This window comes from Taudactylus pleione, unplaced genomic scaffold, assembly GCF_031769625.1.
Source record: "Taudactylus pleione unplaced genomic scaffold, aTauple2 ptg000086l, whole genome shotgun sequence".
NCBI lineage: Eukaryota > Metazoa > Chordata > Amphibia > Anura > Myobatrachidae > Taudactylus > Taudactylus pleione.
The window spans coordinates 33,541,161-33,566,146 of NW_028284488.1; the positions used below are offsets into that span (position 1 = coordinate 33,541,161).

Consider the following 24,986-nt stretch of genomic DNA (forward strand, 5'->3'; position numbering starts at 1 on the left):
TGTTACTCTGCCCGACATTGCTGATATTTTTGGATCTCACCACTAATGCTAATTTTGAGAAGGCACAAAAACTACCTATGTTATACTATTTTAGGGCAGCAGTTCTTATTTGGTTTGTTCCTTGAATGATATTTGAATCACTTGAGTTAATAGTCCTCTGAGCCACAGAAAAGCGACTAGTGAAAGCAATAAATTAGGTTGTGTAACTGATGCTAGCGTAGATGTACCAGGCCTACAACATGGGTATGCAGTCGGGAAGCCAGCGGACCTAATCCTGACAGCCGGCTTCCCGACTGCTTTATCCCGGCGAGGGTTAAATGACAGGCGTTTAAATCTAGACACCTGTCATTTGACCGGTGCCCCGATTGAAGGGACGCCGAGCGGGGATAGCTGGGGGGGGGGGGGGTTAGGTTTAGGGTTCCCAGGGCGGACTTAGGGTTAGGCACCCCCCTGGGAGGTTAGGGTTAGGCTAGGGGGAGGGAGGGTTAGGCACAGGCACCCCCGGGGGGGTTAGGAAATACTTAGGACGATCGGGATTTCCTCCTCTGCCGGGCTGCTGCTGTTAGGATTCCAACTGCCGGGCATAGGTCCGGCGGTAAATCGTACAGATTCCACATGTATTCAATTACCCACACTGTGCTCCTGCGCACATAACCACATTTCCTGCCCTCTGTGGTATCACCATTCCAGCCACACTTCATGGCCAGTGCTACTAATTTAATTGACCCCCTACCTTTAGTCACTCATTCTTTGCCGTTCTCTCGGGTTAACATTGCGCTGTATATTTGCATATGATGCACGCTCCTGATACTTGCGCAATTCAATCAGTAATGGCAAGTCACGAATGTTGCTTGTTAATGCTGCAGTGTGGGACCTATGTGAAGTACGTAAGTGTGTGGAAATCATCTGTAACCCTACGCAAAAAAAAAACCCTGGCATATAAGATTGCAGGACATTGTTTAAGGTCAGTAACAGCCTTCTACAAAGTATTGTGCAAATTCTCCACTCTTTAGGTTTTATACATCTCCCCCTTTGTAACTAGCTACATTAGTAACAGACAATTGGTCTGACCTCCAACCCCTCCCAAAAGTGTCTCCATCGCCCCCCACACACTTGCTGAGCATGTCAGATAGGAATACATCCAGAATTACATAGTAGAATAGTGTTGGCAAGAAAAAAAAAAAAAACCAAAACTAGCTCAACCTTTATATTTTATTGTACAATGTTAACATACAAAACCATATAATTAAAATCATCTAAAAGGTGTGTACTTGCTGAATTAGAACAGTAATCTTGGAATGCTAAATCAGCCTAATACATTAAAACATTGAATTTAAATTTCTTATCCACAGCAGCATCATCATCTGCCACAACATAGTGAGGGAGTAAAGCCGCATACACACTAGACGATTTTTATGGACAAAAACAATATCGTTTGATATATCATTCATATAGTTCAGTGTGTATGCAGTGAATGACCAACGATGCGCGCTCCCGCGGGTCGTTAACAATGTCTTTTGTTGACCGTACATGCAGGCCAATCTGACGATATAGTCAAAAATTGCCAGTACAGAGATGTGGCAGGATGACTTCACTGAAAGATATTTTTACAGAGATCTTTCAGTGTGTACACCCAATATCGTATGTCCTGCACTACAGACAGTTCGAGGGAAATCTTTCACCAATGTCATTCATACAGCACATAGTCATTTAGAACAAGTGTGGGTCTCCATCTGATGACAGCTTATTTAAAAGTGAATTTTTCAAAACTGTTCCATAAAATATTTTGCTAGTGTTATTGTGACAGATTAGTTATTATTCCTACATGAACCATATAACACTGTAATCCCAGCTCTATACATAGACTATGGGGTTTATTTACGAAGCATTGGATTGTAAAACCCAACGCTTCTGATCGTGTTTATGCCCAATATTTAAAAGGGAAATGCTTTTACTAGCAAAACACAGTATTGTATCAACCCCCAATAACGATTATAGTTCATGCCCAAACACTAAACGATAATCTTTCAGAGTAATAGTTTAATCGGCTAATCTGAACAATTATCGTTCAGTGTACAGCCAGCCCTGATAAAGATCCAACTGCCACGGTCTTAATATTTTCTTTATTGGTACACTGGGTTTTCTAGAAATTGATGATATGTAATAAATAAATCTCTTATAACTACACAGTGTGCTGGAATTTGATTTTGGAGAATATATACAGGGGGAGGGAATTCAATTCTCTTTGCAGAGATGTAGCTCCCAGGTTAAGTGCCCTGAGCTATTCAACTGACTAATGCCCGGGGTTTAAACATTGGTGAACTGCATCTCCCGGGTTAAGTGCCGGCCGTGATGCTGTTACCTCGTGCAGTAACACAGTGACTAGCACCAAGACACTAGTTAGCACAGATATTTGCTCACTCCTCACCAGGGTGTGGGCATAAATCTGCTCGTCGCGGGTTTACAGTGTAAGCAATTAAATAGCTCGGGGCACTTAACCTGGGAGCTATATCCCTGGGAAGAAAAATAGAGTTCCCCCCCATAGTATACACACACGTATTCTATACATAAGAGATCACACAAATGTCAGTCTGTGTTAGTTGATTAAAGACTAGACATAACTTCAGAAATTGTTTTGCAATAACAAATGAGATCACATACAATATACTTCATAAATAGCAGATTTTTGTTTTTGAACATCTCCACAATGTTATCTATAGAATATTTCCCACATTCAAAAATGTCACTTTTGCTTACATTTTCCTACCAATTAAAGTATTAGAGATTGCACTTAATCTGCAGTAGATTAGAGTTTCGCACCATATTTCTTTGCAACACTAGATTGCAGAGTTCCATAGGTACGTTTCCACAGAGGCCAAATCAGTTCCTATTCTATGTTGGCATAACAGAGAACAAGTAATGTTATCTGTATGCAGCCTTATTCTCCAATCAAGGTATATGGCATCCACCCATGTCATACTATATACAAATACATTTTCTACATTTATATTTTGGCATTTGAGAGATGACAAAAGGCACTTATAGTTTGCAGAAATCTAATTAGTTTAGATTTGTTCTAGAAATAGGCTTTTAAACATATTGCCACCCCCCATATTAAGTAAGCCACTAATTATTTGATTACAATGCACAAACAAAAGCTTAGATATTAAACATTGACATGTTAGGGCAGGGCTCGACAATTTTTTGTAAAATCTAGGAGCCAGCTTAAACGTTTAGGAGCCAGGCCATTGTCCATTACCAAAATAGAAGAAAACTTATATAAAACCACCACACATGCCCCTCAACCATACCATCAGACCACAACACATGCCTCTTCAATGGTCATCAGATTCTGCCACATGCCCATACCTGCCCCCAATTCAAAATATGCTATGCAGTGGGGCCCAAATGTACATTATGCCACACAGTAGGACCACAATTCTTATTATGCCACACAGTAGGACCCAAATGCACATTATGCCACACCATAGGACCCAAATGTACATTATGCCACACAGTAGGACCACAATTCTTATTATGTCACACAGTAGGACCCAAATGGACACATGCACATAGTAGGGCCCAAATGCACATTATGCCACACCGTAGGACCCAAATGTACATTATGCCACACACTAGGATCCAAATGCACATGATGCCACACAGTAGTGCCCAAATGCACATAATAAGCCAAACAGACAATCAGGCAACAGCTCTAATGATATGCTCCACTACTCACAGGCTGCACTAAAAGTGACAGGCAGCGGCAGGAGAAAACAACTCTGCAACTCTGACTGCCAGGCACCACACCACCACCAGCCAGCCCAGTCTGCTGCTCCTAAGACGGCGCTCGCCTTGACGGATTCCAGCATGGTGATATCTAAATCCCCTTCACGGAGAGGACCCTGACGTCATCAGCCAGTGTCAAGCGTCATTCCCTGCCATCCAAGTGAGCAAAGAGGGGGAATATAACCATTTGGCGAGTGCAGCGAGCCACCGTGTCCGAAGCATGGTGAGCGCAGCGAGCCCGCGAGAGGACAACAAACTAGTTTAAGTGGGGACAAAGTATTTCTTTAGCTGGCTGTCATGGGCAGGAACTGCACTTCCGCCCTCACTCACATCACTTCCAGGTCCCTAGCACGAAGAGGAAATACAGCCAACCATTACAGCATCCTCCCTAGCTTACTGCACGTCAGGAATCTGACCTTGCGCGTGCGCAAAGCAGGACAAGGGGGCCAGCTACGGAAGAGACTTTTATTCAGTCAGTCGGCCCGCCACGCAGCCCGGCCAGACCTGCCTAGGCGAGTGTGAGTCAATCTGTCACTGTCATGATACTGTGGACGGATGTGCCACGGCCGCCCGCCGCTGCACACACGGCCATTGACTGCTCACCTAGCTGAGCGGCACAGCCGGCTGACGCATGATAATGTAGGAGGGGCTTCTGGGAATCGGGAGGGGGGGGGGTGATCGCCCTAATCGCCCCCCGTGGATCAGTCACTGCCGGACAAACCACTCCCACAGCAACACACCACTGCTCGCCTACCTCTAACAACTCCCTGCAGCCATGCCACTCCTTGCGGACCCATGTCACTGCTCAGCTACTCCTTCTGAAGCCCCCACTCCCGGCCATGAATAGATCCTCTTACCGGCAAGATCTATACAGCCGGAGTTTAGAGAAGGAAAAGTCAGCTCAACGGAATCGGCGGCTTTCACTGCATGCACTCTGGAGTTGTCTGTCCACCACATTACAGGCACACTCGCAAATCTCCCCCGGGGCTAACGAGCATCTGCTTCCTCCCACCCCGAATAATCTTGTCGCTAGGTAGCAAAATCTGGTCACCATTTGCTTCCTACAATAGCACTTTAATTTTCAATCTGATCTGGTCTCACCTATATATATTTTAATAAGTCTTATTTTTTGCCTTCCATTTGCACTTCTACAGGAAAGTGCATTACTAGGCAAACAAAGAGATAAAAGTCTTCAAGCACATAAAAATGTTGAATAAAATAAAGAACTCAAGTGAACCTTTGGTCTGCACAGACATAAATGAGCAGGATCATTCCACATCAAATCAACACAATTTTCAAAAAAAATTCTACCTTACAATCTAGAATTTCAATTAAATTTGGTGTACTAAATGCTGCCATCGGTGTAAAGAAAGTCCCATGGTAGATATGTAAACTTGTTTTGAAATTGTATGCCTTTAAAGCTGCAAAATAACGAAAAGATTGGTTAACACAACATTTTTTTAACTTGCCATTGCAGCTCACCTAATTGAGCTAGAGAATTGTGAAAGGTCTCATTCTAATCATCTTTTTATGGGCTTTCTGAAAGTAATTTTTATTAAAAAAATTTCACATAACAATTACATTGATACAATAACATGTGAAAATATTCAATAAACATATCGTTATACAAAATAAAATAAAATAGGCCAAATATTGCTATGTAAACACCATACGTACTCAAAGAATGCACTTTCAATTAAAATTGCCATTTATTAAACCATCACAATAAATCAAATTAAATGAATCCTCTAATATAACATAACAAATACTAATTAATAAAATAATAAAAAGTAACAAGGTGATAGAGGGGGGGGGGGGGGAGGGAGTTCCACCGGGAACCCAAGGATCAAGACGAAAACCAGAAGTCCAGTAGTCTAGGACGAATAGGAAATGTAATTATAATAGTCCCATTAGGGATTTATAGTGGGTCGACCTGCAATAATCTAACCACGGAGACCATATCTTCAAGTAGTTTTTGGATTGGTCAGTCGAAGACCATATATCATCATCCATTGAATGATATAGGTCAATTCTTTTGAACCAATCCACTAGGGTCGGGGGGAGGTATATCTCCATCGCACAGGAATGACCGCCTTGGCACCACTATTAAGCTACTTAAGAAGGGATTTTTTTGTAAACAGATGAAGGCATGGAAATTAAATTCAGGAGCCAAACTTCAGGCCCATCAGGAACTTCCAGGCCCAAAATCTCCCGTTCAATCGAGACCACCCCAACCCAAAAAGGCCTAAGAACCAGACAAGACCACCAGATGTGGAGAGGATTACCGAAGTCCCCACCACATCTCCAGCAACAAGCCAACACCCCCGGATACATTTTAGATAAGACTGATGGACAACGATACCAACGAGAGATCACCTTAAAATGAGTCTCAATAGTTAATATGTTGGTAGAGCTACTCCAGGATTTTTTTTATGGGCTTTCATATAACACAGCAGTATGTTTCAATAGAAATTAATTTTAAAAATTAAAAAAAATTAATATAAAATTCTCACATGGTTGTTAATAAATCCCCAAAGTTTTATTACGTGTTTTTGATGAGATCATCTGCTACATATTGGATCGTGGGTACACATCAGAACGAGGTAATAAAGGACGGATCGAGAAATCAGTCCGTCGTTCATTACCTGCAACAGGGCCGCATACGTTATTGTCTGATTGGATGTGCAGAACAGCCAACCGGACGATACCGCATGCATCCACGGGAGCACGCATATTGGCCACACACACTGAAAATGAGAACTATACTGTAATGTTTTCCTTGGCCCAGTCAAAAAGTTGTTGAGGTGTAAGAATTGGATCATATGGACGCTGCATCCATTCAGAGCAGAGCATCAGCACAAATTATAATGATCTGTAGTAAGCTCTTAAAATATGTGACACATAAAATCATAAAAGTTTGAAATATTTTATTAACATACATAAATATACATCAAAGGGACTGTTTAAGGAAATAAATTAAGAGCAATGAACAGACATAATCCCAAAATAAAACTTTGGGGATTTATGAACAATTTTTGAGATTTTATTAAAATATTTAAAAGCTTGGCTTTTCAAGAAAATTATTATTTTTTTTAAATTGAATTTTTATTGAACAAACTGCTGTGTTATATATCATATGAAAGCCCATAAAACAGAGGTTTGAAATGAGATCTTGACCAACTCTCTATCTCAATTAGGTGAGCTGCAAATGCAATAAAACAAATAAAATGTTAATAGCCAAATTTTTAGTTACAAAATTGCAGCAGTGGTATAACGGTGTACAATGAGGTTATATAGCATAGTACAGGCAATACTCACTTTCAATCAATCTGCTGCTTGCCAGAGAACGATCCACAGGATGCTGCCTTCACCGTTGCGTCGTCTCTCACAAAATGGAGGGGGAGGTGAGTGGTCGGGGATTTTGCAAGACCTCGTACATCGGATTGTTCATCAAGCAAAACAGCATACGATGTGTGTCACATCGTACATGATAGGTCGAAATCTACCGTTTTTCCTTAAGATCTACGACGCAGATTTAAGACGTCATAGTCATCGTACAAATACTGCACACGATTTGTCTAAATCGGCCATATCGTGACAAAAATCGCACCGTGTATGGGCCGCTGTAGATTTTTAATTCATCAATTAAAATACCAAATTTCATTATAATCTGAAACGATCAGTTTGAAACCCTGTGTTGATTTAGTGTGGAATAACCCAGCAGTACTTTAGAAGAAAAACTGATGGCGTGGCTGTAACTTTAAAGGAAGCTGGACTTCATTGTGACATTTGTACTGCTTCCACCATGTGCATTTTCTGTAGCATCCGTCAACCTGCAAAACCACCGGCAGACTGGTTTTATTGAGGTGTTCCCACAGGCTGAGAAGAGGGTATGCACCTTGACAGGCACATAAGGCAACAATGCAGGTCTGCACTCAGCTTAGAAATGCCCATGCTCTTTACGCCAGCATTGCACAGGCAGCGGAACAGAACAGTAAGGACTGGCTTGTTTACTAAACATTTGGTTATATTTGTCATTGTGCCTGATTAACCAAATCCACTCATATTTCATTCCACCCTGCCTAGATTAGGCTTGCACATCTCATTTTCTGTATACATGCTGCGGAGAGTGTTTGCTGAATTAGATCCATGCTGAGCTCTAAATAAAGAATAAGTAGAACTTAAATATATAAATTACATACACTTTGAAACAATGTGCACTGCTGGATAGAATAGATAAACCATCGGTAGACCACAAAACTAAAAAATATGATTCAAGTCCCAAAAAGCCCATTTAGTTTTTTCCCCTCTTAAAAGGGAGCCATAAATCATGTGCATCTATTAACATCAATATTCATCAATTTTTCAGGTAAAAGTACAACATAGGTCCTGGGATAAAACATACAGTACAAATAATCAATTTGCATGCCAAACGCAAGTACGGGCAATATAAAACCAATGTGAGAGTGGAAGCATAACATCCGTTTTACTGTCTTTTTTTCTCTTTTGTTGTTTTTACTGCATTATACAAAAAGGCACAACATATTAAATTTACCAGATTGCAGGCAAAGGTGCGCACTACAGCCAAATGCTTATCCAAACGTACAATCTTTGGAAGACTTAGATTAGTTTGTTTTAAATGTCTTCAGTTCAAAAAACACGCACACACAATGGTGTTATTATTCAAGTAAAGTTGCAACCCAATAAATTGTATGAATTTCCAGGCAAATATTTAAATACACTTTGGTGTAGGTCAGTGAAAAAAGTTCAAAAAGCTGTTCTACTTATGAAACACTGCAACCCAATCAGAGTACAGGTGATTTCATGAACTACTACAGTGGTTCTCAACTCCAGTACCCCAAACAGGTCATGTTTTCTGCATTTCTTTAGTCATGCACAGGGAAGTTAAAGTATTTTGCCGGGTCAGTAATTATTGCACCGGTTTCCACAGACAAAAATCAACGAAACATGACCTGACCTGTTATGGTTACTTGAGGATTTGGAGTGGAGAAGCAGTGAACTAATACAATCATCCTTCGGATGGGTCATCACTGTAGGTGTTAAAGAGTCTGGAATCTCCATGGTTCATGACTGAGAAATCATCTGGAGTAAGTCCATATCGTTCAAGAGCTTCATTCAGTTTTATGGGGGGATCCAAGTAGTGCTAAAAAAGAGCAGAACAAAAGAAATTGGAGGTGTTTACATTAACCAAAAGCGTATTCCCTACATATAGTAATGTTATTACACAGTTTTGCAGCAGCAGCAAGAATGAAATCTCAAATTTACCTGTTTATAAAGAACTGGACAATTTCCTGCTTGTACTGAAATAATATTTAGAGAAAATAATGCAGAATTCAGGAACGTGCATCTACTAATGAGTTTCCTTTTCTTTCTAGCCGAGTGGGTGAAGTACTCTTTCTCCTTTGCAATTTCTACTCTCTGATCTATCTGCATTTGGTTTTCCTCCTTTACCTAGTCAGGCCCTTTTGGTCTGGCGGTTTGCTCATACTTTATTTGATTGGTCAAATTTGGATGAAGACCCCTATTGTTTAACAATTCCTACCCTTAGCTACTTAAACTTTCATCTGATCATATCTGGATTGTGAAAGGGGTTTCCTTCTTGGGCCAATTATATGTAGAAGACGCTTTTAAATCTTTCCTACAGCTGCAGGAGGAGTTTGGTTTCCCTAACACAGCCTTTTACAGATATTTACAACCAAGACATGCAGTACAGGCCCAATTCGGTAGTTCCCCTCCAGTATTATCATCCTCTCCGGTTAAATACATGGTTTGATGTCTGGGCTCTGTGGGACAAATTTCCTCTATCTTAATACCAGTTTTCTGCCAGCTTTTTTAGTTTGCATTAAACTTAATAGGGAGGTTGATCTAGGCTCCATTTCCGATGATCAATGGTTGTAAATTATAGGTTCTATTAAATTTACCACTCCGTGCAGGTTTTTTTCTATCTGTTCTCAACAGGGTACAGTGCATCCGAAAAGTATTCACAGCGCTTCACTTTTTCCACATTATGTTATGTTACAGCCTTATTCCAAAATGGAATAAATTTTTGTCCTCAAAATTCTACACACAATACCCCATAATGACAACGTGTAAAGTTTTTTTGAGATTTTTGCAAATTTAATAAAAAAAAAAAAAAAAGAAATCACATGTACATAAGTATTCACAGCCTTTGCTCAATACTTTGTTGATGCATCTTTGGCAGCAATTACAGCCTCAAGTCTTTTTGAATATGATGCCATGAGCTTAGCACACCTATCTTTGGGCAGTTTCGCCCATATCTCTTTGCAGCACCTCTCAAGCTCCATCAGGTTGGATGGGAAGCGTCGATGCACAGCCATTTTCAGATCTCTCCAGAGATGTTCAATCGGATTCAAGTCTGGGCTCTGGCTGGGCTACTCAAGGACATTCAGAGTTGTCCTGAAGCCACTCCTTTGATATCTTGGCCATTTGCTTAGGGTCGTTGTCTTGCTGAAAGACGAACCGGCACACCAGTCTGAGGTCAAGAGAGCTCCGGAGCAGGTTTTCATCCAGGATGTCTCTGTACATTGCTGCATTCATCTCTCCCTCTATCCTGACTAGTCTCCCAGTTCCTGCCGCTGAAAAACATCCCCACAGCATGATGCTGCCACCACCATGCTTCACTGTAGGGATGGTATTGGCCTGGTGATGAGTGGTGCCTGGTTTTCTCCAAACATACCGCCTGGCATTCATGCCAAAGAGTTCAACCTTTGTCTCATCAGACCAGAGAATTTTGTTTCACATGATCAGTGTCCATCAGGTGCATTTTGGCAAACTCCAGGCGGGCTGCCATGTGCTTTTTACTAAGGAATGGCTTCTGTCTGGCCACTCTACCATACAGGCCTGATTGGTGGATTGCTGCAGAGATGGTTATCCTTCTGGAAGGTTCTCTACTCTCCACAGAGGAATGCTGTAGCTCTGGCAGAGTGACCATCGGGTTCTTGGTCACCTCCTTGACTAGGGCCCTTCTCCCCCAATCGCTCAGTTTAGACAGCCGGCCAACTATAGGAAGAGTCCTGGTGGTTCTGAACTTCTTCCATTTACGGATGATGGAGGCCACTGTGCTCATTGGAACCTTCAAGGCAGCAGATATTTTTCTGTACCCTTCCCCAGATTTGTGCCTCGAGACAATCCAGTCTCGGAGGTCTACGGACAATTCCTTGGACTTCATGCTTGGTTTGTGCTCTGACATGCACTGTCAAGTGTGGGACCTTATATAGACAGGTGTATGCCTTTCAAAATCATGTCCAATCAACTGAATTTACCACAGGTGGACTCCAATTAAGCTGTAGGAACATCTCAAGGATGATCAGTAGAAACAGGATGCACCTGAGCTCAATTTTGAGCTTCATGGCAAAGGCCGTGAATACTTATGTACATGCGATTTCCTAGCTTTTTGTTTTCTTTATTAAATATGCAAACATTTCAAAAATCTTTACACGTCGTCATTATGGGGTATTGTGTGTAGAATTTTAAGGATAAAAAATGAATTTATTCCATTTGGAATAAGGCTGTAACATAAAAAAATTAGGAAAAAGTGAAGCGCTGTGAATACTTTCCGGATGCACTGTACTCCATTTTCCCTACAGCAGTCTGGTATGCGCTCTGATGCTAACTGCCCAAAATGTGGCACAGCAGACTCAGGCTTTTGCCATCTACGGTAGGGTTTCCCTATTGGTCAAAAGTTTGGGATGATATTAGGTCAACAGCTTCTTCCCTTCCTCCATTAGATCCCAGGGTATGTTTATTTGGTCTTGACCTGGAAGAATCACACTAGTTGATAATCTATCCCTACACTTTATGCCTTGCTACTTTGGTGAAAGTCATAATAACTAGAAGCTGGTAATTTCAAGTGGAGAGCATTGGCCAAGGATGTCTCCAAACATGAAAGGTATCTATTTAAATGCCGCAACTAAATGCCAATATACCATAAAAAAAATGGAATAGATGGTGTCTCTCCAGACTGGGCAAAGGAACTGACACTTTGTCGGTCCCCTAATGTAGATAAAACGCTTTTGATGTTGCTGTAATTACACACTGTATTTCAAGTGACATTTATATGTTTACACATATCAGTTTCTAAAATTATCTGTGTGTATGGATATTCATTTTGTTCGAACATCAATGACAATTGCCATTTTGTATCTTTTGTTAAGCTGAATCATCCAAGACTGTAACCATCCTTGTTCTACTTATATGCTCTGATCTAAGTGATGCCGTGTTAGAATGACAAATGTTTTGTTTGAAGTATTTCAAAATTCAATAAAAAGTACTCAGTATAAAAAAAAAAAAAAAACATATATACACACACACACACACACACACACACACACACACACACACACACACACACACACACACACACACACACACACACACACACACACACACACTCTCTCATACAAGGCCAAAAGTCTATTCTGCAAGCATCTGTATTAATGTAAGGTAACTGGTCCAGCCCCTACATGTGAAATCAACCAAAACGAAATAATGCATTTCTACATCGTAATTATGTCTACAGGCAACTAAAGTTGTTCCAGTTTAATTAGAGAACACCCTCCTTGGCCTCCTGCTGTACAAGTGCGATAGGCAGGAGGGACAGTGGCGTTACTAGGGTAGTGCGGGTCGCTCTGGGTGACACCATCTGAGGCGGCCAGTTCCGTCTTAAGAGCATTGCAGGCCCTGGGCAATGTAATGCATTGGAACCCCTACCCCCCCATTCACGAGAATACAAAATGTAAACGGTCAATAAAATTAAACCTTTAGATTTACTGCTACTTTCAACAAAATCAATGTTTAAACATTTAAAAAAAAAAACAAAAAAAACTTTGAACTCTATCCATTCATACACCGTTCTTGCGACAAAATACTTTCTCCATACTGTGCACATAGTCTTCGATAAATATCGGCACCAGACACACCCTCAGACCACAAAAAACTAATCACTGCATGCTGCTCTTCTTTCATGCAAATCACAAGAGGGGCAGCCATTTTTTCTTACACTGCAGTCACAAATGAACTGACATAACACGTTCAAAACTAGTACGGCAAGCATTGATAAGGCACTGTGTGTGAGTTATAGATATAGAGAGTATATATACACACACACACACATTATATATATATATGTGTGTGTGTGTGTATACATACATACATTATATATATATATATATATATATATATATAAACACACACACACACACACACACATACATATACATACACACACACACACACACACACAGTTCATAGGACTTACTTCATTTGCTAGAGCAAATGTTCCCCAGTGAATCCCAACAGATTTCTTGGCACGGACATCAGCATGGATTCTGACTGCTTCTTCGGGGTCCACATGCTGTGATTTCATAAACCACCTAGGGGAGGAAAATATGCCAGGATTTATTTAAAGACATCATTTAAGCCTGATCTATATCACTGGATCCAATTTTAGCAGCACGGAGAGATCTGATCTGGGCCTCTCTTTTACTTAAGCTGGGTACACATCGCTCAGTGTGTACCCACAGCTTAAGTGTAAAGGAGAGGCCCAGATCAGATATGTTGGCCCAACAGGCCGACATATCGGATCCTGGGTACACATCAGAACAAGGTAATAAACGACAGAACGATCCCTTGTTACGTCCTTCATTACCTGCAATGGGGCCGCATAAGCACAGCCAAACGGACGATACCGCATGCATCTGCGTGAGCGCGCATATTGGCTGTACACACTGAGCGATGTGGCCAATATGTTGTTTCGATTCGGCCATAAACGACATATCATGCTGACATCGTCTCAATGTATACCCAGCTTTATTGCAACCCCCAAACAAGGGGAGTGTCTCCTACACAATTTCGCATTTAACCTACGGCTTTTACTTTCAGAACACTGCGCTGGTGATTAGTGGTGCAGGACATAAATCATTTGGCTTCTGGCACACTTTGCTGTCATTCACAGTCTAGTTAAACAATTGTACCCTTCTGCAGTTAATGCAAAAGGTAAGTTACAGAGCCACCAGCCTAACGTTACTTTACTGTAGCCATTCAGAAGCAAGTTCGAAATATTTACTGCTACTTAAAAGTAAGGTTTATGTAACATGAAACAGAATTGAAAACAAACTATTGGATAAATAAGGGTGTGAAAAATCTCACAATCCCTCTATGTTTTTGAACTAAATATATATTTTGCTTCCTTCTATGGGCAGTTTCTATCTGTAAAACGCTGCTTAGAATGAAGCATCTCTATATCACTTTGAAGCAGTCTACATCTGAAGGATACTTACAGCTACCTTGAGAACAAATACTCCTGTTCTCCTGTACACTTTGGATAAGTCACACATGGGACATGAAATATCTCCGCATATTAGACCAATAAGGGGGGGTATCAAAGCTTGGAGATAAAATTGAAAAAAAAACCAAAAAAAAAAAAACCAACCAATCAGCTCCTAACTATCATTTTATAAACACAGCCTGCAAAATGTAAATTGGAAGCCGATTGGTTAGTACTTTATCTCTCACAGCTTTGATAAATACCCCCCTAAGGGGCCTATGTATCAAAGCTTGATGAGATAAAATTGTGAGATATAAAATCACCAATCAGCTTCTAACTTACATTTTATAGGCTGTGTTTGAAAAACGACAGTTAGGAGCTGATCGGTTAATACTTTTTCTCTCACAATTTTATCTCTCATCGAGCTTTGATACATAGGCCCCTAAATCTCTAGCATGATATGCCAGTATAGGAAACAAAATAAGAATTCAGTGCCTTTTGGTTAGCTTTTCACAGGTATGAATAGCTCAATTTTACAGATTCAAAGTCACACCATGCTTTTACCTAACACTATGGAGCTGATTCAAAGTAGGGAGTAAAGCAAAAATAGGAGCAAATTTACACTTTGGCACAATCATGCTTCACTGCAGGTGGGGGCCTAGGGTTGCCACCTCATCCCTTTAATAAAGGATACATGAATTACACAAATTTTCTGCATTCAATTGATTTTAATCAGTCACAGAAACTGGAATTCATATGTGTCCCTTACTAAAGGGATGATCTCACAAGCCTAGGTGAGGCAGATTTAGAATGTGCAGAGACATTTAGAGGTAGATTTAATATGAGTGGTTTGTCGCTTTCATCAATAGTTTTAAATGGAAATAGAAATAGTCAACAAGCCTGGGTGTGCATTTATTTCTAAGCATTTGATTCTATTGCAGTTTTAAAACTGTCAAATACGCTAATCCTCCTAATGCTGGTTACACACTAGGATGACAGATCGGCCATCGGGCTGATCCGCCGTCCTACCTGATGATGGTAAGTGCATACCCACTTACCAATCGTTGTTCTTTCAATGATTTGTAATTTAGTAAATTATAAGTTTTATATAAATGAAAGATAAGCAATTACAGGAAGGTCCTTGCCTTAAGAATGGGACACCTAAAATAGAGTTTTCATTGTATATACTGCTCTCATAACTGTAGAAGCGGCAAATTATTTAAATGTATGAACATTGCCTTGAGGATAAAGGAGTTACACACATGTAATGTTGCCAACTTAGTAGTTGCACAAACAACACTCCATACCTTGGTTCATAGGCTCCAATAGGAATTGCAGCTACGTCAAACGGTCCAAATCGGTTTCCAATCTGTTCAAAAGCCCCACAATAACCAGTATCTCCTGCAAAATAAAACCTATTTGATGGTCCAAGAACAGCCCAGCTACCCCATAACACTTTGTTACCATCATTGAGCGTCCTCTTGCACCAGTGCTGACAAGGAGTAAACACAAATGTCACCTCGTCATGTCCAGGAACACAGTTTTGCTCCCACCAGTCCAATTCAATTACATTTTCACAGCCACAGCTCTGCATCCAGTTCAAAAGACCCAGAGGAACAAACCACCTCAACTCAGTACCAAACCGTTCATTCAGGCCGAATACAGTGTTGTAATCCAGGTGATCATAGTGATTGTGGCTGATCACAACAGCATCGATTTTGGGAAGCTGCTCTATAGTGCATGGAGGTCCACGAAACCGCTTTGGACCTGCAAAGCTAACAGGGGAGGCTCTCTGGCTGAAGATGGGATCAGTCAGAAATATCAATTCGTCCATTTCCACCATGACTGATGCATGTCCCAACCAAGTGACCCGTATCCCATTTTCTGTTTTGCCAGCTAACTCTGGGTGCTGCACGAAATAAGGTTCAATCACTGGGAGTTCTTTATCGAGTTCCTAGAGAAAAAAAACAAAAACATTACATTGGTTAACATTCTTAGAAGTCAAAAGGATTTTTGAGAAGAGAGGTGCAGATGCCACTCCGGTGTCTTAGAGGTAAAAAGGTGATGATCCAATTTTTTTTCCCAGATATTTGAAAAAAATGGATTGGTGAATAAGAGAGGGCAGAACATTTAGATAGGTGGTTTACAATTAATAAGGGACTAACTGCATTTGAATGTTTGTATATATTATATTTAATATAAAAAGGCAGGACACTCACCGGATTTATGTGCATCTGAAATATTTTATTCTATAAATACCATAATGTAAGATGCTCCTATAACAGCTGACCTCTGTCCTGTTTAGGACCTTAATCATGGCAGATGTCCCAAAAATTAACTGAGCTGCATGTCCTAAACCTAGGATTGCCATATCATCACTTTATGTGAATTACACAGGTTTAAATAGCATGTCTCTAATCATGATCACAGTCACCTGTGTCACTGTAATGGTGGGTACACACCTGACAGATATCTGCAGATCGAGTGATCTGCAGATGATGGTCGTTCATACACACTGAACGGCCATCATCTGCGGGTCCCGGCGGCCAGGGGGCGTGTTCTGGCTGGCGGGGGGTGTGTCCTGCCCCCCTCCTCGTGGCTGCCGCTCTGTGTACGGGCGGTCTGCAGACCACTCGTACACACCTGCCTATGGACAGATATGTCTGCAGACATATCTGTCCATTGGCTGTGCAGCACAGCCAATGCAATATGTCGGTGAACGCCGACGTTCACCGACATTTCGCGGGTACACACTGCCCGACGGGCAGCAGATACATTGGTCGATCAATTGATCAGCCAATGTATCTGTCAATGTGTACCCAGCTTAACATGTGCTGCAATCTAAAGGTGGGTAGACACCTAGCAGATATATCTGCAGATGATGGTTGTTCATACACACTGAACAACCATCATCTTCCTTCTGTCCGTGGGTCCCGCTGGCTGGGGGTTGTGCTGCTAACCCCTCCCTGTGGCTGCCACTGCAAGTGTATGGACGATCGGCTGATCGCGTGTACACACAGCACAATGCACAGATATATCTGCCATCGGCTGTTCAGCACAGCTGACGCCATATGTTTGAACTACGTCATTCAGACATATCGCTGGTACACACTGGCCAACGGGCACACAATATATTAGCCAATCAGTTGATCAGCCAATATATCTGCCAGTGTTGTCCCAGCATAACAAACCAAAGGGTCTGATAAACTGCATAGCCAGTATTAACCGCAGTTTCAGACACCGCAGCCACTATGGGCCTGATTCAGACCCGCTCGCAAGTGGGTCGATTGTTAGGCAGTGCGCAAGCCCCGGAGCGAGAGAGAAATTTTCTCGCTCTGGGGCTCGCTACAAACGGGGGGGCTGTCGTGTTAATCGGCAGCTCGCCCTGTTTTGTAGGCGGGAAGGGGGGGGCAGCTACACAAACGGAGGCGTTCCTGAAGGAATGCCTGCTGTTTGTGGGAGGCACCACTGACATCACCAGTGATTTCAGTGGAGAGCTTCCTGCTCTGCTAGAGCAGGTAGCTCTCTGGGGCTTGCAACGGACGAGACCCTACCACAAGGGTCTCGTCGCAAGCCCCGATGGTCGCGACCATCACCTAGCCATTCGCAAAAGCTGTGGGTCGTCACCCACAGCTTAGCGAGTGGCCAAGAGGCCGGTGTAAAAAAATCAGCGGCCCGTCCCAATTCAGAGCGAGCGCTCGCTTTTGCGAGTGCCTCTGAAACAGGCCCTATGTTCATACTGGCTATGCAGTTTATCAACCGTTTGATTTGTTAGATTGCAGCACACCTAAGATAGACAAAGTGGTAAGAGACCTGCTCACAAGCTTACAGTTCTGCTCTATAATCACCATTGCTATTTCTCACCTCTCATTAACTATGTCCGTAATGTCCTGGACCAAAATGTATTTATTTATTTTTTTGAGAGAGAGACTTCCGTTTGTCCACATATTTACATTACATTGATCATAAATTATTTGATTTGGTGCTGGACCACCAACCTGAGGCATCCCTGCAAGTGTTCCGAGACACCCCAGGGTGCCACGGCGCACAGTTGGAACCACTGCAATAGATACAAAGTGCCTCCAGAACAGTCGCCCAATGGCACTTTTTGCTTGCGCCCTAGAGGCACAAGAAAATTGGCCCTGTTACTGTACCATATTCTACTGTGACATGGGCAGCTTAACATTGTGGATAATTGAATCTCCCCCTAAGAACTGTAAATAAAATACCTCTTTTGAGCTAGGAACACTGCTATTATTTTTATCAGTGATCATCCATTTTAAAGCATCCCAATAGGAAGGAAATTTCCATGTAGGCCAAGGGTTGACAAATCTACTGTTTTTGCTCCTAATTGACTTTGTCACATCCTCCTCTAATCGGACATCCAACTTGAAGCTCTTTCTTGAAGATCGTGAGGAGTCACTACTCCTGGAGCTGCGGGTCGAGCTCTGGCGTTTCCGCACCATCTCTTTTGGGTATTGGTTGCTGGACATTGAAGATTCTTCATTCTTATCATCTACTTCCAGAGTCTTCAGTAATCTAAAGCAGAAATCAATTTAATAAATACAAATGTATAAGTTTACAGGCTTCGGTTACCTGCTTCTTAGGGATATATTTACTAAAGTGTGGGTTTTTAAAAATGGATATTGCCCATAGCAACCAGATTCTAGCTATTCTCTTTTAGAAGGCGATAGATACATTATAAGTAAAATCTGATGGGTTGCTATGGGCTACAACTCTACTTTAAAACCCTGCATGTTAGTAAATACACCCCTAAGAAGCAGATAACTGAAGCCTGTAAATTGTGTCCTGTAGACAACACAATTCAATGAATACAACCTTTAATGTCTATAATCAATTAGTTTTGCACCTGCAAAGTTATAAGAAACGTAAAAAACTAAACCTGCAGCAAACACCTGCAATCAAAAAAAACACCTCACCCATACTTGCAGACCCCCCCCCAAAAGTCTATTTCGCAACTTTTTAGGTTTGTTCCCCCACTTTGCACTTTCTCGTCCCCTTTTTCAAAGTGCTTTTTGGGGTGTTCCTCACTGTTTTTTTATGCAGTTACCCTTTGGGGGGCTGTCCCAAGGGTGCAGAGTCGTTTCCCCACCTTTGCACCCAAAATAGCAATTTTGCACATATTCATAGGCAAATTTTTAGCCTATTACATTGCATTGCATTTTCACGTATGTGAAAAGTGTTTGCAATTGAATACGGAGAAAAGTTTCCGCCTGGCGAAACGTCGCAATCGGTGATACTTTTTCGTGGATCTTGGCTTTTCGATTCTAATTGAATACGGCCCTAAGTTTCAAACTGTCAGTTGTAACTATCCAATTCCTCCAAATGTGGATCACAACTACCCAACCATCATTATCTCTCTATTATTTGTTACTGTCTGCGTGATCAGTCTGATAACGTGACATTTTATCAAATAAAAAGTATTTAATCAATCTATGTGGTTAGCACGAAATGAATCTTTCAAGTTTAAGTAAAGTTTTTCTATGAACACTGAAACTAGAATTGTCTCAATACTGGATGGCAGGAATAAGAGAATTACTACTTCAGCAGCCCGCCGAGGTTCCCTCTCTACATGAATGACCACATCACACGTGCAGTGCAAGTTCAGGATTCCAGTAGCAAATTCAATAAAGTAAGGAGAAGCCCTAGCTTCAGCAACAACACCAATTTAAGGGATTTAGCGTTCTTCTTCCTATTAGTTAGACTCCCTTAGCCTGTTAAGAATATATATTTCCCCCTTTTGTGCCAACTGTATACATTGTACCAAATTACTCAATTTGTATTCTGAAAATAAAGCCTGAAACAGTATATTTTGCTTGCTGTACCATATATCTTCATTAAACAATGTTGAAACAAAATAACTAAAATAAATAAAATACTACTTAAAAAAAAAAAAAAAAAAGTAGTAAAATGTACACGTTATTGTAAGGATGGTTTGGATCCAGCTAAACAGAGGACAGGAAGAGAAAATGTGACTTGTGAGTTCAGCAAACAAAACTCTGGGCTCTTCTAAAGAGGAAATAACATGAAGTTGCTTAACATCACTTCTGTGAAAGAAAAGTGCAGTGAATGGTAAAACAGCATAACAACTACAGGGCCTAAGTAATATTTCTTTCAGAACCCTCCCTGGCAATGGCCACCACACATGTGATGGCCTGCCCCGTCTCCCAAAGTGGTTGCTTATGCAATCATTTTACTTCTGTACACATCGCAGGGATGGGCTCCTTTTGGAAGCGATTTTTAGTCAATTTGGGCAAATGTGACTTTCAAATTGCTGCGGATAAGAAATTATAATTATTAGGTCTGAAACGTGTTAATTAGTAATATGCCCCTAAGTATTAAGTGCACCAGGTTTTTGGATTTCAGAACATCTCTGTAAACATAGGAATAACACCTTCATAAAAGGTGTTTAAAAAGCCACTAAAGTCTTTCCTTAAACTTGTTTGGCCCGAATAGTTTGGATATGACAGAACATGATCATCATGGAAATCATGTATGCGCTGTTAACACTCAGGGGTCTATTTATCAAGCAGTGAAAAGTGTGGAGAAGTGGACCAGTGGAGAAGTTGCCCATAGCAACCAATCAGCTCCTACCTATTATTTTACAGACTGTACTTGATAAAGGCTACTTGAAAGCTGATTGGTTGCTATGGGCAACTTCTACACACTTTTCACTGCTTGATAAATAGACCCCTAAGGCATCAGAGGAATGTTCACAAAACTGAATCAGAGAGACCCATTAAGACAAAGGAAATTGCTCCTGAAACACAAGAACGATTGAGTTCTAAAGATGTCGCATACAGTAAATAACAGTGCATGTACAGATGACCAACTTGCCGACTTGCGCCTGCACAGTGACTGATAGCTTCTCTACCAAACTTAGTGCTGGTCCTGCCCTAGTTGCGTGTGGTTGGCAGCTAACACAGCCTGGTCTTGCTCACCTCAGGAAGTGAATCGCTGAAGCTGCTGTCAGACCTGGCTTATGATTGGCAGGGACGTGCTATCACAGTTAACACTGTCTGTTCTGCTGCCTCCTCTACAGTGTCTGCGGAGGAGTCGCTGCAAGCTGTGACCTCTCCGCCGGGTAGCTCGGGAACCAGATGGATGTTGCTAGATGTGGCCAGGCTTTGGACTAACCTTGAGGTAGAGATGAAGCAGGAGCCACATTTCACTGCCTAGGGCAGATAAGGAGTGCGACTAGAGGCAGAGTCCAGGCCGAGCAGTTTTCTGAGGATGTGTGTGTGTCGGCTGGGAGGGGGGCTTCTAGTATATCAAGAATATGCAAGAACTGCAGCCTACCCCATTTGTCCCATGTTACATATAGTGTGGCATCCTAACTTCTCCCTGCACAGCCACACAGGCATCACCACATCCCTGTGTACCACACAGCACAGGGCATCCCCACATCACTGTGTATCAGGCATCCCCAGAAACCCATGTGCCACACAGCAGGGGGCACATGTACAGCGCATATACTGTGCAGCCTCATAACTGGGTACATGTATATTGCAGCCCCATCTCTCAGCACATTGCTGTGTTGCCACTAAGCAGGGTACATTAATTTTTTATTTAGCATTCCCTGGGGGCAGCCCAGCATCTCCAGGAGTATGTAATAGGGGGGTGCCATGAGGCCACATAATTTGCAATTAGTAGACCTTTTAAAACACATCCTTTAAAGAGGATGATCATAATGTATATAGTTTTACACAGTTTGGCAACATCAAGAATTGTAACGCACAAATATTCTTTTAAGTAATTCTTGCCACAGAGTCCTGCAATAAATCAGAAAATTATGATTCTAAAAACTAGCAATAACCACAAAGAGCATTGACTGCACGGTCAAGAGAGTGTACATAGCTCTTCCCACATCTCTATGGTATCAGCCTAAAGACAACACTGATCAGCTCAGTTACAGACTTGTGTTATCACAAAGAATGAAATGGGCACAAAAAGATAAATCAACACTACTGACCAAAGAACTTAAATGATTTGGGAAAAGTTTTAACATTGCCATCACTACTTTCGTTTAAGTTGCTGTTGGATTTTATTTTGGCATGATTGTCTGTTCGGGATGCGGGCACAATCCCGACGGCAGAATGTCGGCTAGGGATTATTGATAGGTGTCGAAATACCGACGCCCATCATAGTCATGATGCCGGAATCCAGAACGACGCGGGACCAAACGAGGTCAGTACGGTCCGCACGTCCTCATAGCTGCAGGGGGGGGGGGGGGGAGAAGAGGAGGCTTCGGTTTAGGGCACCTCGGGGGGATTTAGGGTTAGGCACCCCCTGGGAGGGTTAGGCACCACCAGGGGAAGGTTTGGGTCAGGCACTAGAGGGTGAGGTTAGGTACCCTTAAAGGAGAATGAGGGTGAGGGTTTAGGTTGGGGGGGTTAGGTAGTTTACTCACCTCCATTGGGATTTCCGCTGTTCGGCATGCTGGCGTCGGGATTTGTTCTAATTATGCTTAATTTCTCCATACTAACAAATTGATTCATATTTACCACACTATTGCCTTAAAATATTCCAGCAAGATTTGGATATTGCAGTTATGTCAGCAGAATAAAATATACCATCTTAATTATATAATTTTACCTCAAACATGTGTCCTGCTTCTCAAAGACAGACCTACCAAATAAATTATATTGCATAAACACAGCAAGTGAAATGTACAGGCTGAAAAAAAAATAATTTAACAACTTGTCAGGAATAAGCATACTTGATAGTTTTGTTATATTTCAATCGCTATTACACAAAAAAAAAAAAAAAACACATAAAAAAAAAATAATAATAATTAGATTTATTGAAGATCGACTGCACCAAACAAGGACATATATAGTTTACAGATAGAGCAAATGACAGTTATACAAATGAAATACATTATATACAAACCCATTTGAGTGGTTTTGTTGGATTGAAAATGAAAAGCAGATGGAGGTAGCGATCCAGGAGAATCTCCTAAAAGATCATGCTAATTAATTTTGGGGCTTTAGTTATACTGACATGTTTAGGGGGAATACAATTTTACTTCCTAGTCAGAAGAAATCTCATGCAAGCCACCAGCCAGGTCAAATATATCTCTGTATCTTCCCAGAGAGAATAAAGGATTACCCCAGATGCTCCTGATGCAACCAGAGGCCCTGGAAAAACATGTCAAGGAGTAAAGTCTGATATTGCCGTGGTTACTCTGACCAGTTTATATTCAGCAGTAGCTCTGTATTTGGCATAAGGCATTCACTCTATAATTGTGTGTTACATAGGATGAAGCAACCATACTTGAGAGCCACAAAACTTATTTAATTGAAGTGGCTATCACCACAGAAAGCACCTTCAATTGGGCTACAACCCACCGACCAAAACAGCAAGCAGGTCACACGGAGGCTCGTACCATCTCTCCACTCACATATTCCATCGGCTTTGAGCGAAAGCAATTGAGACGGATCAGCGGTGTTGGAAAATACCTCCCTGCAATTGCCAGGTAACCTAGATATCCAAGTGACAGAATGTCCATTATATAAACACACCCCTGAAACAGAAAAAGGACAGTACACATTTTTAAAAATATATATTTTTAGCATTTTCCCATTTTTTTTTGCTTTGCTTTTTTCCTAGTATGACATCACTAAGTCAAAGAAGTCTTATATTTAATGTACAGTGGTGTAACGCGGGGTGTTGGGGGAACCAGAGGAGTACAACCGATTGATAATGCTTTTCATAGTGGTCGAGACTTTATTAGAAGGTGGGAAGAGTTTCAGTGGATACATTCTGCAAACTGCACTACTATGTACCCCCCTCTGTAGGTGGAACATTGTATAACTATAATGTGTGAAACCTGCTTCGCCTGTACAGATGAAAAACAGAGATAAAGCATTATTAGTAAGATATTTACACCCCATGAAGAGAGGTTGGATTTTATAGTTCCAAAGTTGTTAATATAGGAGCTGGATTGGCCTTGCGAACAGGATTTGCTGATACCTAGATACTGGTGTTTATGATGCTGTCATTTAGTTTTCCAGTTATTCTAGATGCTTTCTCGTGGAAAGTAGGATATAGAAAGCAAGCACCTTGAATTTGTTTGTGTTCGTTTTGTATCCAGAGAAAAACCACATCTATTGTAATAGCCTGGGCAGTGAGGTCAAAGTTTTAGAATTGTGAGGACGACATACAAGGCTATTCAGTGTTTGAAGTAGCCAGATTTAATACCTGTGACATTAGGATCAGATTTAAATTTGATAGCTAGAAGGGCAACAAATACATCCAAAAATCACAGATAATGATAGCAATACTGTGCATGGGACGGTTGGTAATGACTAGCAATATAATATTTCCTGCATTATTATACTACCTGACATTAACAGGTCTATCAATGTACAAATTGCCGTCACTCCCGCTCTGTTGTCCTTCCGCTGCCTCTCTCTGGCTGCAGGTGAGCTGCCTGTACTCCTGCCCCAGCTCATCCCACTGTATTCAGCCCTCTGAAGACGGCTGTATAGTGGGCGGCGCTCCAGTCACGGCCGCCCAGGTCCCTGCTGCCTCCCGGGAGGCGACGCCTTCTCACCTCGGTGGGTCCCTCCTAGTTGGGTCTCCACTTCTGCCTCCTCAAGCCCCCTGGAAACAGCTCTATAGAGTGCTCAGAAGAGTGAACGGCACCAACATCAAACATACAGCCTCCCACTCCCTGTACAACCTGCACAATCATAGCCACTCAGCCCTTGCCTGTGTGACCACCCTGAGGATACCAGCAGCAAGACCACTACACGTTAGCCGATTCATCCCTCTCTGTCCGATACCCAGTGTCTCTCACAGCAATTAATAGAGGATTTTTGTCATCATTGCTTGATCCTCCATAGCAAAACTCTATATTAAAAAA

General features: G+C 41.7%; 1 protein-coding gene across 3 annotated transcripts; it reads right to left on the bottom strand.

Annotated features, from left to right (window-relative positions):
• Nucleotides 1–1,198: 1,198 nt before the first annotated feature.
• Nucleotides 1,199–24,369, bottom strand: NAPEPLD (N-acyl phosphatidylethanolamine phospholipase D). 3 transcript variants are annotated; one of them, XM_088468839.1, is made up of 5 exons: nt 23,520–24,369; nt 18,325–18,634; nt 15,403–16,049; nt 13,088–13,202; nt 1,199–8,953 (listed from the first exon to the last, which is right to left on the bottom strand). In XM_088468839.1, exons 2-5 carry the CDS (start codon nt 18,586–18,588, stop codon nt 8,819–8,821), a joined length of 1,161 nt encoding a protein of 386 aa, XP_088324965.1. In that variant the 5' UTR covers nt 18,589–18,634; nt 23,520–24,369; the 3' UTR covers nt 1,199–8,818. The 3 variants fall into 3 exon arrangements, with proteins under 3 accessions (XP_088324965.1, XP_088324962.1, XP_088324964.1); XM_088468836.1 differs by having other exon boundaries at nt 23,505–24,369; XM_088468838.1 differs by having other exon boundaries at nt 23,467–24,369.
• Between the last annotated feature and the right edge of the window lie 617 nt (nt 24,370–24,986).

Coding starts and splice junctions, on each gene's coding strand:
- NAPEPLD (XM_088468839.1), bottom strand. CDS start 18,588: ATGTCCAGCAACCAATACCCAAAAGAGATGGTGCGGAAACGCCAGAGC. Junction 16,050..18,324: donor GTGTTCCTAGCTCAAAAGAG/GTATTTTATTTA, acceptor TTTTTTCTCTAG/GAACTCGATAAAGAACTCCC. Junction 8,954..13,087: donor CATTTGCTCTAGCAAATGAA/GTAAGTCCTATG, acceptor GCTCTTTTTTAG/CACTACTTGGATCCCCCCAT.